Source organism: Carcharodon carcharias, chromosome 18, assembly GCF_017639515.1.
Source record: "Carcharodon carcharias isolate sCarCar2 chromosome 18, sCarCar2.pri, whole genome shotgun sequence".
In the NCBI taxonomy this organism is placed as follows: Eukaryota; Metazoa; Chordata; class Chondrichthyes; order Lamniformes; family Lamnidae; genus Carcharodon; species Carcharodon carcharias.
Genome location: NC_054484.1, coordinates 88,230,906 through 88,247,536, shown reverse-complemented (window position 1 = coordinate 88,247,536; position 16,631 = coordinate 88,230,906). Strand labels below are relative to the sequence as shown.

The window sequence follows — 16,631 nt, the reverse complement described above, 5'->3', positions numbered from 1 at the left end:
TTGTTTAAGTAAAAACAAACCCATGGCAAAGTAGACAAAGTAAGAGATATAACATTGCGATGGAAAATTACCTAATGAAAGGGAAGGACTCTGCCTGGCTAGAATGAAGTTAAATCTGTGTCCAAACTAGAAGTAAACTCCTTGATTCACCCTCCCCTCCCACCCTTTGTGATCACTATGGGAGTAATCTCTTATGCCATTCGCATTTCAAGGTAAGTGTTCAGTGCCAGCTTTGCTGAATCAGAGCCTGGCTTCTAGTTCCTTGCCGATGGATTTGAGCCCTGCAACGGCACTGCACGATGCCAGTCTAACATCAAGATATGGGAGAAAAACTAGTAATAAATCAACAATAAAAAACATTTAAGATGAGCTTTATTAGGATCCATTAGAATCCCCATACACAGGCAGAGAGTTTGTAATAAATACCTTACCATCTTTGAAAGACAACAGAAACACATCTTGAGGTGTTGGACTTTACCATTTCATCACAGATTCACTAGTAGTCTTCAAAAGAAAAGGGAACTGGATCAATACTCGAAGGAGAAATATTTTGTAGGGATATGGCAAAGAAGCAGGCGAGTGGGACTAATTGGCTTTGCTCTTTAAAAGAGCCAGCACAGTCAACTGTTCTCCTTCTGCCCTGTTATGGCTCTACGAATTGGAACTTTATTATCTGAACAAGCATTTGAAAACCCAGGTCATTTTCTATTTCACCTTTTACAACCTTAGTTATGGCTGGCTTAGGCCTGGTACCTAGGTTTTTTAATTAAAAGGATATGCTCCTTTGGACATTTTAATACATTAAAGTAAGGTGCTATATAAATGTAGGTTGTAAATTTATTGAATACTGATACAAGAGGTCAGAAGTATTGGGAAAATAAGGACAACTTCCATTGTGCTGGTTTTTGATTTAAAATAACTATTAAGTGGAATTGTTGGAGATTGCCTGGTAACACCACAGAAAAACAATTGCTGGAAAAGTAGAACAACCTGCAAAGTTTGGTAACAAAAGATGCTTGCTACTTAAAGCTTCCATTCTATTGGCCATTTTCTTACTGCAATGACTCAATCTGCATGGATCAAAGTCAACTAAGTCTTCAAACTAACACAATTAAGCTCCTTTTCAAACTCAAGTTGTCTTTTTTTTTAAATCCCCAGCAATCCCCGAGACACAGAATTCATCAAATTTTGTGCCAAATTCCACCCCCCCCCACCTCCCCCCCCCCCCCCCCCCCCCCCCCCCCCCCCCCCCCCCCCCCCCCCCCCCCACCCGACATTAGTGGCTAGCTGCCACACCATAAGTTTTAGACAAATACAATAATCTTGGAATCAAATAATGGCCAGTCTATTTCATTTTCTAACCTCCATTTTCAGAAGTGCAGGGTAAATTTCTGATAGTGTTTGGGGATGGAAGGTAGCACATCTCTTCCATCACCAAAGATAATTATACAATAACGCATTGGACTAATATTAATGCTTGCAAACAAATCAAATGCATAAAGCAGCAAATGCCCATTTAAGACTGGCACAATTTGATACTGAGAACATCCCAAGTAATGAATTTCTCAATACTTGGACAAGCACAAAAGATAGTCTTTATTAAAAGTAGCGATATTACAGATAAGCAAAATTGTCCATGGGTTATGGGCTAGTTGTCTATCACATAACAGGCCACCTTACAAAATACCAAATGATGTGCCATGCCTTGCATTTGCTCCCTAAACTGAATTTTAAACAATCCACATGTTCTGTATTGCTGCCGATTTCTATTGATCCATATTTGCACTCAAGCTATGAAACCACCCTTTGAAAGCTGGGAGAGTTAGTGAGGGTTTTGTAAACAAAACAAAATATCTTTTATACCTTGGAGAGAGGGAGGCCTATTTCAGGAAAAAGGGCTTTAAATAAGTTCACTAAGTTTAGTTTATTTACTGATAGTTGAAAGTCAAAACACTTTCTTTTAAACCCAATTATACAAAACACTGACAGGTAGGATCAGGTGCACAGAAAGTTATCCCTTGGAATAAATTATAACTCTTCTGCTTGTATGTACTTTCAGGTAAATAAATAGAAAATACTTCTTTAAACCCACCCAGTGTCCAATACTTCCATTTAAAAGCTTAAGTTGGGGCAGATGAGAGTTCATTTCAATGCTTCCTTTTGTCTACTGTAGTTCTAAGCTACTTATATAAGCATTAATTTGAAAAAAGGAATAAAAACATTTAAAAAGTCCCATTTGAAATGCCATATATTCCATTTGTCTAACTTTGGATCTCAAGGTACAATGAATGACATTGAATTCAACAGGTCAATACAGTAATTCAACTGTTTAAATGACCATATAATTCAATTTTCTTTCTTAAAACAATAGTATGGACTTAGAAAGCCAGTTCAGTGATTTTAAAAATACGGGAAGATATCATTTAATATCTATAGGTTTCAATTGCACACACAATTTCCGAAGCTCTTTCAATGTCACAGAATAAAGTGACTGAAGAAGCCCAAGTGTTGAACGACCAGCCTCTGACAGCATGATGTCACACAGGGAGCTAATAGAAGAGAGATAATTCTAAAACAGATACTGCAGATTGGATTTTTATTTTAAAAGGTGTCCAGCTACTCCTCATCCCAATTTGGATCCTTCTAACCTGATGTATTGCAGGCATTTATTCTAGTCTGCATCCATCAGTTTCATTAACTTTTAAAATGGTCAGAGGTTAGCTGAAATTTAATTACACATAAAAAGCTTTAGAAAGGAACAGGATTTAGCCATTCACCCCCGACAAATACTGTCATTCCACTAGATCAGGTCTGATCTGTAACTCATCTCCACCCACCTTCATTTCCTAATCCTCTTCCTCCTTCAGGCAACCGTGGACTTCCATTGGATTGGTCCATGATTATACCTGGCGAAATAATGGAGGGGTTTGCTATTGCCTTCTGCAATATGACTGACCAGGAAACTCTCCCACTCTTACTAACTGCCATCAGGCGTATTAGAAGGATTTACAGGCTGATAATCAACCTGCTTGGCCACATTATGCAGACACCTTCTGTGGCCATCAAGTCCTGGAGTGGGACTTGAGCCTGGGGATTCTGGCTCAGATGCAGGGACGCTACCCACTGTGCCACAAGAGCTCCAATCCTCAATACCTTTGCTTAACAAAAAAGAAAACTATAAAAGAGGTTGAGGCAGATCCATCTGTTCAGGATAAATATTGCAGAGGACAATGTAGAGCTATGGGAGTCAGCATGAGCAGTGGGATTATTTCTGAAATGCCCTTGTAAAAAACCAGCAGCGACACAACAGACCAAGTAGCCTTGTTCTGTGCTCAAAAGTTTTACATTTACACATATTTCCTGACGTAGATCTTTACTTTAGATGTTGTACTATATGCAGTCAGGCTGAAGAGAAACAGCACTATCACTGGTCATCATCTACATTGTTACTTGCAGTGAAACAAAACAAAATGGATTATAAGTTTATATAAAAATACACAAAAGATTTTCAACAAGTTGTTAAGTTTCTCAAACATTACCAAAGTTTTTAAACGGCCAGCTTTATAGAAGAATTCACATGGAGTGTAATTGGATTATATCAGGAAATGTGAAACATGACTACTTAACCCAATAAGTCTGCTTACTTGCAATTTGCAGTGCCATGAACTGAAGTTACTTTAACCTCATTAAAAGGTGGCAGGATAGAACTCTGGGTTCCTTCTTACTCTTGAAAGTAGAGGGCGCCCCGCCAATAAACTAGAGCCAGTCCCTCCTGTAGGCTTGTACGAAGCCAATGTCACTGTGTCTCTTCAACTCAGCCATTTGATTTACATTACCAGCAATTCATGAATTCAGCAGCATCCAAACTGCAAGACATCTTCCGAGTGCTTTAATTGTATAAGATTTGAGATTTCATGAAGTATCATACATAGGTCTCTTTGCTATTATACTGCACACCTAACACTCAGGTCTCCACTGTTACGAAGGGGAACTCAATCTATTTAAACTACCTTAATCATTTCTTTAAATAAAAATGTGGGCTACTTGGAAAAGGATCAAACAGAAAGCAAAACAAATTCATGGCACACCTGCCAATAAGGGAAAAAAAATAATTTCAATGCAATTTTTATTTTTTCAGTTCCTCCAAAGACACTAACATGTACTGCAAAATATAACTGTCTGTTATTTGTCCAAAAACTACCATATTTGCAACAATCAGAAAAAAATACTAGTTATTTTTAGGATTTTTGATTTGTCTCATTAAACGATCGTTTAAAATGGAGCCAGTTAGTTCCCAATCTGGCCATTGATATGAGGTGCTCTGTTGTCTGGCGGGACCACGTGGCCATTTTGCTGTATTCTTTCAACTCTCAGTCCTTCTGGTGGCTGCCAGTCATCATCCGAAAATGAACTTGAGCTCCCTGACTCAGAGTCAATATCACTCGAGCCTTCAAAATCCCAGTCTGCACTCGATTCGCTGCGGACATCATCCTCCTCACTAATGAAACTCTGGCCTGGCTCCAAGCACGAAGGATACAGCCGTGCTGAAAGGCATATGAAGTCACTATCATAGTGCAGCAATCCCAACATTGTACCAATGTTGACCCACTGATCCCCATTTACATCATACTGATGAACGGTCACCCTGTTCTTCTTCCATTGTGGAACTGTGGTGGTTATGAGAAGCAGTTTGTTCCCATGGCAAACAATCTGAAAGTTATGGATGTTGCCATCGATCGGGATATCATTAATCCTTCGCCACTCACCCTTCGAAGGGTTGTAAACCTTTATGACAGGAATGTCACAAATGCAATAGATTTCATCGTTGAAAACACAAGCTTCCTGGAACTCACTCCGTTTTAAGGAGGCACAGTTCAGCCACTGATTCCTCTCTGGCACATAGCACAGCATCCTCTTATTATTAACAGCATATAAGCAATCTCCGACTGTAATTAGCTCAAATAAATGCAACGCATGAGGCAGGGGTGTCACAAAAATCCACTGGTTTCTCTGAATACTGTAACACTCAACCTCCTTAATTTTCAGGCCTGTAGATGGATCTCGACCGCCTAGAATGTAAATATATCCATTCAGATAGGCAATATCCATCCTCTCTCTTGCCAGCAGCCGCTCAGCAAGTTGTTGCCAGCTGTTCTGAACTGCATTATAGACCCAAAGCTGTTTGGTTGGCTGTGCTGCCAAGAACACATCATTGTCTGGTGAAACACAGACAGCAAGTGAACTGATGGACTTGGTAAGAGCAGGACTAGTCAAGGGTGAAGCCATTGTATAAATGTCGCCAGAATATGGATCGTAACAGAGAAAAGGTTCCTTTCGATGGCCAAAGAATATAACCATTTCCTTAGCGCTAAATCCGATCCTCTTTGTAGTGTTTTGAAGAGCTGCAGGCACATCAACACCATGGGATGCAAAAAGGTCATCTACAATAGAGCCAAGAGGCTTGTTTTTGACAAAGGGCTGAGATTTAAGAGCATCGATGTACATTCTGTCCTTCTCGATGAAATGATGCCAGCGGACACACTTCAGTACATCCAGTGCGTGTGCAGCACGTTCACCAATATTTGCTTTAACCCACTGAATTGCAACCATGCAGACCTTCCTCTCACTGTCAACATCCAATGTGTCCAGCTTCAGGATTTCTTTCATTTGCTCAGGCGAAAGCTCGCACAATTCCTCTGTTCTGCACAAATGTTGCAAGTTGCGTGCGATGAAAGCAAGCGCCTTCTCTTTTAGCTCCACATTGTCGAAGGCATCTGCAAACTAAGGCAACAGCACAGTTACAGGGCTGACAAGCATCTCTGCATGCAAGTAATTGCATGCAGTTTTACAATTTGATAAGTATCTTTCAAAGTCTCAAGATGTCCCAAAGTGCCTCCAGCTAATCGAGTACTTTTTGAAATGTGGTTGCTGCTGTCACATAGGCAGGTCCAGCTGTCATTTGCACACAGTGAGGTTCCACAGTGAATGGAATAATCTACTTTGGTGGGGTTGGTTGTTGGATGAATGTTGGTCAGTTCTCCCTTCTCCTCTTTAAATAGCGAGCAGGGCATAGTAAGCTTGGGTGGACCGAAAGATTCAAAAGATATAAAAGCCGAACAATCAATAAGAAGTTTAAAAAAATACATTTTTTAATACATAGGGATTGCTAATGGGAAAGTTTGTGATCAATCTGCCTCCCCGTCCCACCATCTTGATAATGCCCAATGATCTTGAAGGTGTTGATTAGTCATGATGAACAATCTATCTACAACAGACTCATATCAAGAGAAGTGATGTCAATGCTGATGTTTGTGCAAAACACACACCACTACCTTCATCTCTTCCTATCAACACACTCTTCCATTCCTTCTCTGTCATGTCTTTATCCAGCTCCTCCTTAAATGCATTTACAGTAGTCACCTCAGCTATTCCCTGTGGTAATGACCTAAGACGCAGGAGCAGAAGTAGGCCATTCGGCCCATCAAGTCTGCTCCACCACTAAATGAGACCACGGTTGATCTGATAACCCTCAACTCCACTTTTCCGTCTTTTCTCCTTAACCCTTGATCCCATTACTGATTAAAAATCAAGTTTTTGCCCCCTTACTCAACTTCTAACATTTTCCCAATGACAGATGTTAAGCTAGCTAGCCTAGTTACCTGTTTTTTGTCTCCCTCCCTTTTTGAATAAAGGCGTTACATTGGCAGTTTTCCAATCTTCTGGGACTTTTCCAGAACCTAAGGATTCTTGGAAGATTACTACCAGTGCACCCACTATCTATGTAGGTACCCCAAACATACTCTGAATGCTTGCTCATGGCTACCACTGCCAATTTGATTTTCCAAATCTACATGAAGATTAAAGTTACCCATGATTAATGTGCTGCCTTTTTTTTTGCATGCTCTCATTATCTCCTGATTTATTCTCTGTCCTACAGTAAGGCTGCAGATAGGGGGCCTATAGACTACTCCCACCAGTGTCGTCTTCCCCTTGTTACTTCTTACCTCTACATCTTCCCCTCCAAGATCATTTCTTGCTATCGTACTTATTCCATCTCATACTAACAAAGCTACCCCACCACCCTTACCTTCCTACCTGTCCTTTTGAAAAGTCTCATACCTCTGAATATTTAGCTCCCAGCTTTGATCTCCTTGTAGCCATGTCTCCGTTATGGTCTCCAATGAACCCCCCAACCGCCATCCATTTGAGCCATTAATTCATTTATTTTGTTCCGAATATTATGTGCATTTAAGTAAAGAGCCAATAATTTTGCTTTTTTCTCCCCTTTGACCCTATTTGCTGCTTTTTAAAAATGTTTGTACGCTAATGAGTTCCCCACATTCTTACTCGGGTGGAGGGGTTTCACAAACAGATTTACTTGTGACCATTTAATACTATTGGTCCCTAAGTTACCCCTAGCCTGTTTAGTCTTTCCTCAAATGTAACCTCCCAGCTCAATGTCTCCCCTCTACTTCCGTCTTTAGCTTCCCTGCTGCTGTCCAGTTTTCTATCCCCTATCACACTAAGCCCCTCCCCTACTGCACATCCCTAACCCTCTCAAACTCACCCAACCATCTCTTCCTTCAAAGCCATCACTGCCACCCCTCCCCCGGATTCCTCTCCATGTCTTACAGCCCCAGCCACGAACATCACCTCTCAACACCCAATCCCGGCCCCTCCACCCTCCCCCAAGCCTTCCACAAATCCCATTCACCCTTCACTCTCTACTATTGCCCTCCCCTCCTTAATCCTGACCCCTCCCCATTCACAGCCTCCTCACACCATTCACCCTCCCCCTCATCATTCAGCTGCACCCACACTCTCCCCTCTCCCTCCCCACCACCTTGACCCCTCCATTCCACCCCCCTCCCTTGCACCCCCAAACATTCCACATACCCCCTCTGCCCCCGTCATTCCAAACCACACCCACCATTCCACACCATATCTCTCCATTCCAGCCCCCCATTCCTCACCCGCTGTCTGCCCCCACACTCAACACACCCCCTCTGCCCCGCATTCCACACACCCCCTCCGTCACCCTCACTCAACACCTTCCCATTCGAAACCCCCCCACACCTTCACATTCCACAATCACCCTCCAACCCCAATTCCACGTCCACCCTCCCTCAACCCCCCAGCCCCGCATTCCAATCTCCCCCCCAATTCCAAACTCCCCCACCCCCATTCCACACCCCTCCCATTCCTCATCCCCCCTGGCCCCGCATACTACATGCCCACTCCTCCACGCCTTCCCAATCCATACCCCCTCCACCTGCCCACTCCAAACTACCCCCCACACCCATTCTGAAACCACCCTCCACCCCATTCTCCACCCCCCGTTCCCAAACACCCCACTTCCAAACTCCCCCACTTGCAAACACCCCCACCCCACCCACCCATTCCCAACACCCCCACCCCAGGTTAAACTCCCCACCCCACCACCCATTCCACATCCCCGTTCCATACCCGCTAATTCCAAACTTCCCCACCCCCTCATGGCCGTTCATTCCAAACACCCCCACCCCCATTCCAAATCCCACCCCAAACACCCCCACCTCCTATTCCAAACCACCCAACTCCCCCATTCCAAACTCCCTCAACCCCCCAGCCCCTGCATTCCAATCTCCCCTGCATTCCAAACTCCCCCACCCCCCATTTCCACAACCCCCAGGCCCACTACCCCCACTCCAATCTCACCCATCTCCCATACCAAACTCGCCCCCCCACCCCTCCATTCAAACTCCACCCCCACATTCCAAACCCTCCCATCACCCTTCCCATTCCAAACCCCCTCAACCCCCACTCCAAACCCCCCAACCCCCCATTCCAAACCCTCACACACCCTCATTCCAAAAACCCCCACCCCATAATCCCAAAACCCTCACCCCCCAATCCCAAAACCCCCACCCCCCAATCCCAAAACCCCCACACCAACCCCCATTCCAAACCCCCCAGCCCACCTTCCCCCATTCCGAACACCCCCCATCCCCCTCTCTGAACAACCCCCATTCTGAACACATCCCCTGTCCCCCCATTTCCCACACACCCCCAGCCCCCCTCCTCCCATTCCGAACACACACCCCAACCCTTGGAATGGGGTGGGCCAGGGGGTAGTTTGGAATTTGGTGGTGGTGGTGGGAGGGGGGGAGGGGGGGGCAGTGGAGTTTGGAATGGAGAGGCGGCCCCCCCATTCCGAACTCCCTCGCTCTCCCCCGCACCCCCATTCTAAACTCCCTCGCCAACCCCCGGCTCCCCCATTCCAAACTCCCCAGACCCCGGCCCTCCCATTCCAAATTCCCCCGCCCCCCCATTCCAAAATCCCCTGCCACCCCCCCATTCCAAACTCCCCCGCCCCCCCATTCCAAACTCCCCCGCCCCCCCCCCCCCATTCCAAACACCCCCGGCTCATGGCTCCCCCTACTCCAAACACCCTCGGCGCCCGCACCCATTCCAAACTCCCTCGCCCCCCCCACCACCCCATTCCAAACTCCCCCGACCCTGGCCCCCCCATTCCAAACTCTCCCGCCCCCCGGGCCCCCCATTCCAAAATCCCCCAGCCCCCATTCCAAACTCCCCCGGCCCATGGCTCCTCCCACTCCAAACACAATCCAAACTCCCTCTCCCCCCCACAACCCCCACTCCAAACTGGCCCCCCCCACAACCCCCACTCCAAACTGCTCCCCCCACAACCCCCACTCCAAACTGCCCCCCCCACAACCCCCACTCCAAACTGCTCCCCCCACAACCCCCACTCCAAACTGCCCACCCCACAACCCCCACTCCAAACTGCTCCCCCCACAACCCCCACTCCAAACTGCCCCCCCCACAACCCCCACTCCAAACTGCTCCCCCCACAACCCCCACTCCAAACTGCCCACCCCCACACAACCCCCACTCCCACAATCTCCAGCCCCATGCCAAAGCCCCCCTATGCCCCCCATTCCAATCTCCCCCCTCCACGCCCCCATTCCAATCTCCCCCCTCCACGCCCCCATTCCAATCTCCCCCCTCCACGCCCCCATTCCAATCTCCCCCCTCCACGCCCCCATTCCAATCTCCCCCCTCCACGCCCCCATTCCAATCTCCCCCCTCCACGCCCCCATTCCAATCTCCCCCCTCCACGCCCCCATTCCAATCTCCCCCTCCACGCCCCCATTCCAATCTCCCCCCTCCACGCCCCCATTCCAATCTCCCCCCTCCACGCCCCCATTCCAATCTCCCCCCTCCACGCCCCCATTCCAATCTCCCCCCTCCACGCCCCCATTCCAATCTCCCCCCTCCACGCCCCCATTCCAATCTCCCCCCTCCACGCCCCCATTCCAATCTCCCCCCTCCACGCCCCCATTCCAATCTCCCCCCTCCACGCCCCCATTCCAATCTCCCCCCTCCACGCCCCCATTCCAATCTCCCCCCTCCACGCCCCCATTCCAATCTCCCCCCTCCACGCCCCCATTCCAATCTCCCCCCTCCACGCCCCCATTCCAATCTCCCCCTCCACGCCCCCATTCCAATCTCCCCCCTCCACGCCCCCATTCCAATCTCCCCCTCCACGCCCCCATTCCAATCTCCCCCCTCCACGCCCCCATTCCAATCTCCCCCCTCCACGCCCCCATTCCAATCTCCCCCCTCCACGCCCCCATTCCAATCTCCCCCCTCCACGCCCCCATTCCAATCTCCCCCCTCCACGCCCCCATTCCAATCTCCCCCCTCCACGCCCCCATTCCAATCTCCCCCCTCCACGCCCCCATTCCAATCTCCCCCCTCCACGCCCCCATTCCAATCTCCCCCCTCCACGCCCCCATTCCAATCTCCCCCCTCCACGCCCCCATTCCAATCTCCCCCCTCCACATTCCAAACCCCTCCCCTCAACCCCCCCATTGCAAACCCCTCAACGCCCCACTCCAAAACACATTCCCCCATTCCAAACCCTCCAACCTCCATTCCAAAACCTCCACTCCAACCCCCCTCGCCCCACCATTCCTAACACCCTCAGCCCCCCACAACACCGATTTCCACCCTTCCCCATTCCAAACACCCCCCCGCACCCCTCCCCCTTTCCAAAACCCCCCACGCCCCCTCCCCCTTTCCAAAACCCCCCACGCCCCCTCCCCCTTTCCAAAACCCCCCACGCCCCCTCCCCCTTTCCAAAACCCCCCACGCCCCCTCCCCCTTTCCAAAACCCCCCACGCCCCCTCCCCCTTTCCAAAACCCCCCACGCCCCCTCCCCCTTTCCAAAACCCTCCACGCCCCCTCCCCCTTTCCAAAACCCCCGCCCCCATTCCAAACTCCCCCTCAGCCCCCCATCCACCCCCTCACCTTGAAGAGGCCGGTACAGTTGTACAGATCCAATCTCCGGGCCATGAAGGCGGCGCACGCCTGCCGAACATACTCGAGCTGCAGCATATTGGCAGCAACATAGAGTTTCTGGACACTGGCCTCAGAGACGGTGACCCGGCCGGTATAGCAGTAATCAATGATCAAGGCCATGGAGTCTGAGTCCACCTCATGGATGGTGATTCGCTGCTGTTTACTCTCAAACAGACCTCCTGTGAACATGCTCCTGAAGTAAGGGCTGGCAGCAGCCAGGACATTGCGGTTGCACAGGAAGCGGCTACCGCTCTCCACCTCCAGGGTCACATCCACCAGCAACCGGGCGTCATAGAAGGATTTGAGCTCGCGGAGTAAGGCCCGAGCATAGGCCGCGTCCTCCAGCAATTCAGGACCCGACAGGCCGTTCACAGCCGCCATCTTCCCCCTGCTGCCGCCAGGAAAACCCCGCCCCTTCTACTCCGCCATTCTCATTGGCTGACAGGCCCTGGAAACCCCGCCCACCCGAAAATCCCCAATGCTCATTGGCGGTTAGCCCCGGGGAAAACCTCGCCTCCTTCTAAATGGGGACAGCCCCGTGGATGTCCCGCCCCACCGCAAGGCCATCCATTCTCATTGGCTACCACCGGGAGAAACCGCACCTCCCTCCAAATCTGCCATTTTTATTGGCTGACAGTTTCAGGGAAACTCCATCTCCCCACATCCTCTATTCTCATGGGCTGAAGCCCGGCTCCCACAATTCCGCCATTCTCATTGGCTGACGGCCCCGGGGGGAACACGGGCCCCGCGCCCCAGCAAACCCGCCATTCTCATTGGCTCACTGTCCCTCGTGGAGGCGGGCCTCAGCGTCGCAGACCCAATCATCTGACGCTAAGTCCGCCCATCGCGGTCTTCTATTGGTTGCCTCCCTGCTCTATCATCAACGGCTTTAATGCAGGCCCCGCCCACGGGAGGGTGGGGCGCCCTCTCCCGGCAGCTCGGGGAATAAAGAGAACATTCTGGAAAGACTTCGCAGGTCAAAGAGAAAGAGTGGGCAATGTTTCAAGTCCATTTATTAGAACTGGGAAAAGTTAAAAATATATAATAGGAATGGAAACAAGTAAATTGAGAGGAGGTGAAAAAGATCAAAAGGGAAAATCCATGTTAGGGTGGGAGAGAGGAGAGACTAAATGAGAAAAGAGGTGGTGGCGCTGAGCCAAAAGGAAACAGAAGATGAGCCTAGAGGAGGTGTGAATGGCAGGATGATGAACAGCTGCCACCTGAAAACAGAAAGAGTAAACAGGTCAATAAAACTCACAAGTAGAAGGGAAACAAAATGAGGGCCGAGATCACAATCCGAAATCGGCTGTAAAATGCTAATGGGAAAATGAGGCGCTCTTCCTCGAGCTTACGCTGTGTTTTACTGGAACCGAGAGGTCATGGTGGGATCAGGGTGCTGAATTAAAATGACAAGCCATCGGAAGCGAGGGTCACATTTGCGGACTGAGCGACAATGTTCTGCAAAACAGTCACCCGGTCTGCGTTTGGGGTCTCCAATGTAGAGGAGACCATATTGTGAGCAAAGCATAACAGACTAGATTGAAAGACATATAAGTAAATCACTGTTTCACCTGGAAGGAACGTTCGGGGCCTTGGATGGTGAGGAGAGAGGAGGTAAAGGACCAGGTGTTACACCTCCCACTGTTGCAATGGGGAGCTGCCTTGGGAAAGGGGCAGGGTGTTGGGGGCCATTGAGGAGTGGACCAGGGTATCAGGGAGAACTGTCCCTTTGGAATGCTGAAAGGGGAGGGGAAAATGTGTATAGTTGTGGCATCACACTGGAGGCGGCGGAGATGATGGAGAATGATCTGTTGAATACAGAGACTGGTGGGATGGAAGGGGTTCTGGGAGGAGGGGAAGGGGTGAGAGCAGGAGTACGGGAAAGGGGTTGGACATGGTTGGAGGCCATGTCAACCACATTTTTTTTGGGGGGGGGGCTGGTTCCTAGGTTGGAGAAAAAGAAAGACAGCTCAGAAAGACTAGTGTGGAGGTTGCATCATCAGTGTACATGCAATGGAGAAACTGGGAGAATGGAATAGAATTCTTAGGGGAATCAATTGTCAGGAAGTGTAGTGGAGGTAGCTGTGAGAGTCAGTGGGCTTATAATGAATATTGATTTATGGCCTATTCCCAGAAATGGAGACAGAGAAGTCAAGGGAGCCGGAGGTAAACTTGTGAAACTGAGGGATGAGTGGAAATTGAAAGCAAAGTTGACAAAATTTTCTAGTTCAGGCCGAGAACAGGAAACAACACAGATACAGTCATCAGTGTACCAGAAAAAGAGCGTGGGACGGGCCTGAATAGGACTGGAACAAGAAATGTTCCTTGTTCCAACATAGCCTTCAAAAGACCAGGCATAGCTAGGACCCGTGCAGGTACCCATAACAACTTTTATTTGGAGCGAGTGAGTGAAGTTAAAGAAGTTGTTTAAAGAGTGAACAAGTTCAGCCAGGCGGGGCAGGGTGGTGGTAGATGGGGACTGGTCAGTCAGTCTCTGTTCAAGGAAGAAGTGGCGAGCCCTCAGACTTTTCTTCTGGGGATGGAGGTATAGAGGGATTGGATGTCCATAATCAAGAGGAGGGGGTTAGGGCTAGGAAACTGAAGACTGTTCAAGTGCCAGAGGGCATGGGAAGAGAACTGGACAAGGGGATTAAAAGAGAGTTGAAAAAGGAAGATACCCTCAGTGGCGCAGGGAGAGACTGAACCAGTGGGTTTACCAGGCCAGTCCTGTTTGTGGTACTTGGGAAGGATGAATAAGTGAGTTGTTCAGGGTTGGGGGACTGTGGGGGTTTGAGGATGTGGAGGGAAGATGCTTAGAAATGGTAGTTTTGGACAAGCTTTGCTTGTCAGCAAAGTTGAAGGCCAAGAAATAAAAGAGACAGGAGCAACATGGATACAATACTGTATGAATGTAGGAGACAGAGAGTAGCGGTGAACAGTTTTTCAGACTGGAGAAAGGTATTTGGTAGTGTTCCCCAGGGGTTGGTATTAGGACTCCTGCTTTTCTTGGCCTATGTTAATGACTTAGATTTGGGTGTACAGGGCACAGTTTCAAAATTTGCAGATGACAGAAACCTTGGAAGCATTGTGCACTGTGACGAGGATATCAAGAGGACATAGACATCCTGGTGGAATGGGTGGACACATGGCAGATGAAATCTGTTGCACTTTGGTAGAAAGAGTGATGAGAGACAATACAAGATGTTGCAAGAGCAGGGTGACTTTGATGTAGAGGTGCACAAATCAGAACAAGCTGAGAGAGTGGTTAATAAAGCATTTAGTATCCTAGGCTTTATCAATAGGAACATAGAGTAAAAGAATAAGGCAGTTATGATAAGCTCGTATGAAATACAGCTTTGGCCTCAACTGGAGTTATGTCCTGTTCTGGAAATCATACTTCAGGAAAGATGTGAAGGCATTGGAGAGAGTGCAGAAAAGATTCACTTGAATGGTTCCAGGAATGAGGAATTTCAGTTGTCTGGATAAATTGGAAAAGCTGGGCCTGTTGTCCTTGGAGAAGGTTGAGAGGAGATTTGATAGAGGGGTTCAAAATCATGAGATGTTTGGACAGAGTAGATAGGGAGAAACTGTTCCCATTGATCGAAGGATCGAGAACCAGAGGACACAGATTTAAGATAATTGGCTAAAGAAGCAAAGGCGGCATAAGGAAAAACAAGTGGTTAGGATTTGGAATGCACATGCTGAGAGTGTGAGAATAAGGCAGATTCAATCATGGCTTTTTAAAGACAACTGGACAACTATCTGAAGAGAAAAATATTTGCAAGCCTACAGGGAAAAGGAATTGGGTCTAGGTGGGTTGCTCTTGTAGATAGCCAGCATGGGCATGACAGGCTGAATGGCCTCCTACTGTGCCATAACAACTCTATGATTCTGTGTCCATGATTTCATATCTAAGGAGGATTGGAAGATTATGGCCAGTTCCTCCACAATTTCCATCCTTATTTCCCTCACTGACCTGATCATCATCAACAGGACCATCAGCACCAGGTAACTTTTCTACTTTGAGGACTGCCAACCTTGGAAACAACTTGCCTGAATATTTACTCCTCTCTCTCCTCCCCACTAGTTGGTAGGCTATAGTATACACTCAGTACCAGGAATAACTTCTCTAATATTCCTCAATTCTACTGAAACAGATTCTGTCTTTGACTTCTCAACTATATCATTCCTCTGCAGTGCTACAATAGTTTAATAGATCAATGATTATCCCCTCCTTTTTCTCCTTACCTATAATTCCTGAATATCTTGTACCCAGGAATATTAATAATCCCAATCCCCCTCTTTGGAGCCAGATCCCTGTTATTGGCATTATACCATAAGCGCTATATGGTGACTTGTAACTGTAGATCACCAAGCTTACTTACCACACTTCAGTGCATTCACGTACATTCACTTCAAACCTATCTCAGACTATCATATTTTCTCCCAGTATGACTCCTCCCAAATCTGAAATACTTTTTACTCTGATGCAAGTTCTCTCTCCCAATACATTTTGGACAGATGCAGCAAGTGGTTAGGATTTGGAGATTGTTTCCATCTCTAATGCTTCATCCTGGTGCCCACCCATTCCCAGCCCAATTAGTGTAAACCTTCACCAATTTAAACTTCCTGTGAGGACTTCGCTCCCACTCTGTTGAGGTGAAAGTCGTCCATCCTGAACAGGTCCCTCATGCCTAGAATTGGTTCCAATATCCAAGAATCTGAAGTCCTCCCTTTTGCAGGCTATATGTTAACCTGTCTTGTCTGACTGCTCCAGATTCACTAGCACATGACATTGGGAGTAATCCAGAAATTACTACCCTTGAGGCCATGCTCTTTAAATTTCTACCGAGCTCCTGAATCTCCGGTTGCAATATCTCAACACTTCTCCTTATGTTATTGATTTCCATGTCCACCATAATGTCCCTTCCCCCTTCTAAATGTTTTATAGCCTCTCAGTGATGTCTTTATCAATCAATCCTGACAGTTCCTAAAAGCTTCACCCGCAGGATGTGGAAATGACCTAACCTTTTTTATATTCTTTCATGGGATGTGAGTGTTACTGGCAAGGCCAGTTTTTGTTGTCCATCCTTATTTGCCCTTGAGAAGCTGGTGGTGAGTTGCCTTCTTGAACCACCGCAGTCCCTGTGGTGTAGGTACACCCACAGTTTTGTTAGGAAAGGAGTTCTAGGATATTGACTCAGCGATAGTGAAGGAACAGCAATATATATCCAAGTCAGGATTGTGAGTGACTTGGAGGGTAA

General features: G+C 47.8%; 1 protein-coding gene across 1 annotated transcript; it reads right to left on the bottom strand.

The window, feature by feature from the left end:
• Positions 1-1,577: 1,577 nt before the first annotated feature.
• On the bottom strand, positions 1,578-11,774 carry kbtbd7 (kelch repeat and BTB (POZ) domain containing 7). Its single transcript, XM_041211914.1, has 2 exons — positions 11,317-11,774; positions 1,578-5,781 (listed from the first exon to the last, which is right to left on the bottom strand). Exons 1-2 carry the CDS (start codon positions 11,746-11,748, stop codon positions 4,288-4,290), a joined length of 1,926 nt encoding a protein of 641 aa, XP_041067848.1. The 5' UTR covers positions 11,749-11,774; the 3' UTR covers positions 1,578-4,287.
• Between the last annotated feature and the right edge of the window lie 4,857 nt (positions 11,775-16,631).

What these genes read in the sequence shown, in the direction of transcription:
- kbtbd7 (XM_041211914.1), bottom strand. Translation starts at nt 11,748, where the DNA reads ATGGCGGCTGTGAACGGCCTGTCGGGTCCTGAATTGCTGGAGGACGCG. An exon ending in ACTGTACCGGCCTCTTCAAG is followed by an intron (nt 5,782 to 11,316) that starts GTGAGGGGGTGG and finishes CTGTTGCCTTAG; the next exon opens with TTTGCAGATGCCTTCGACAA.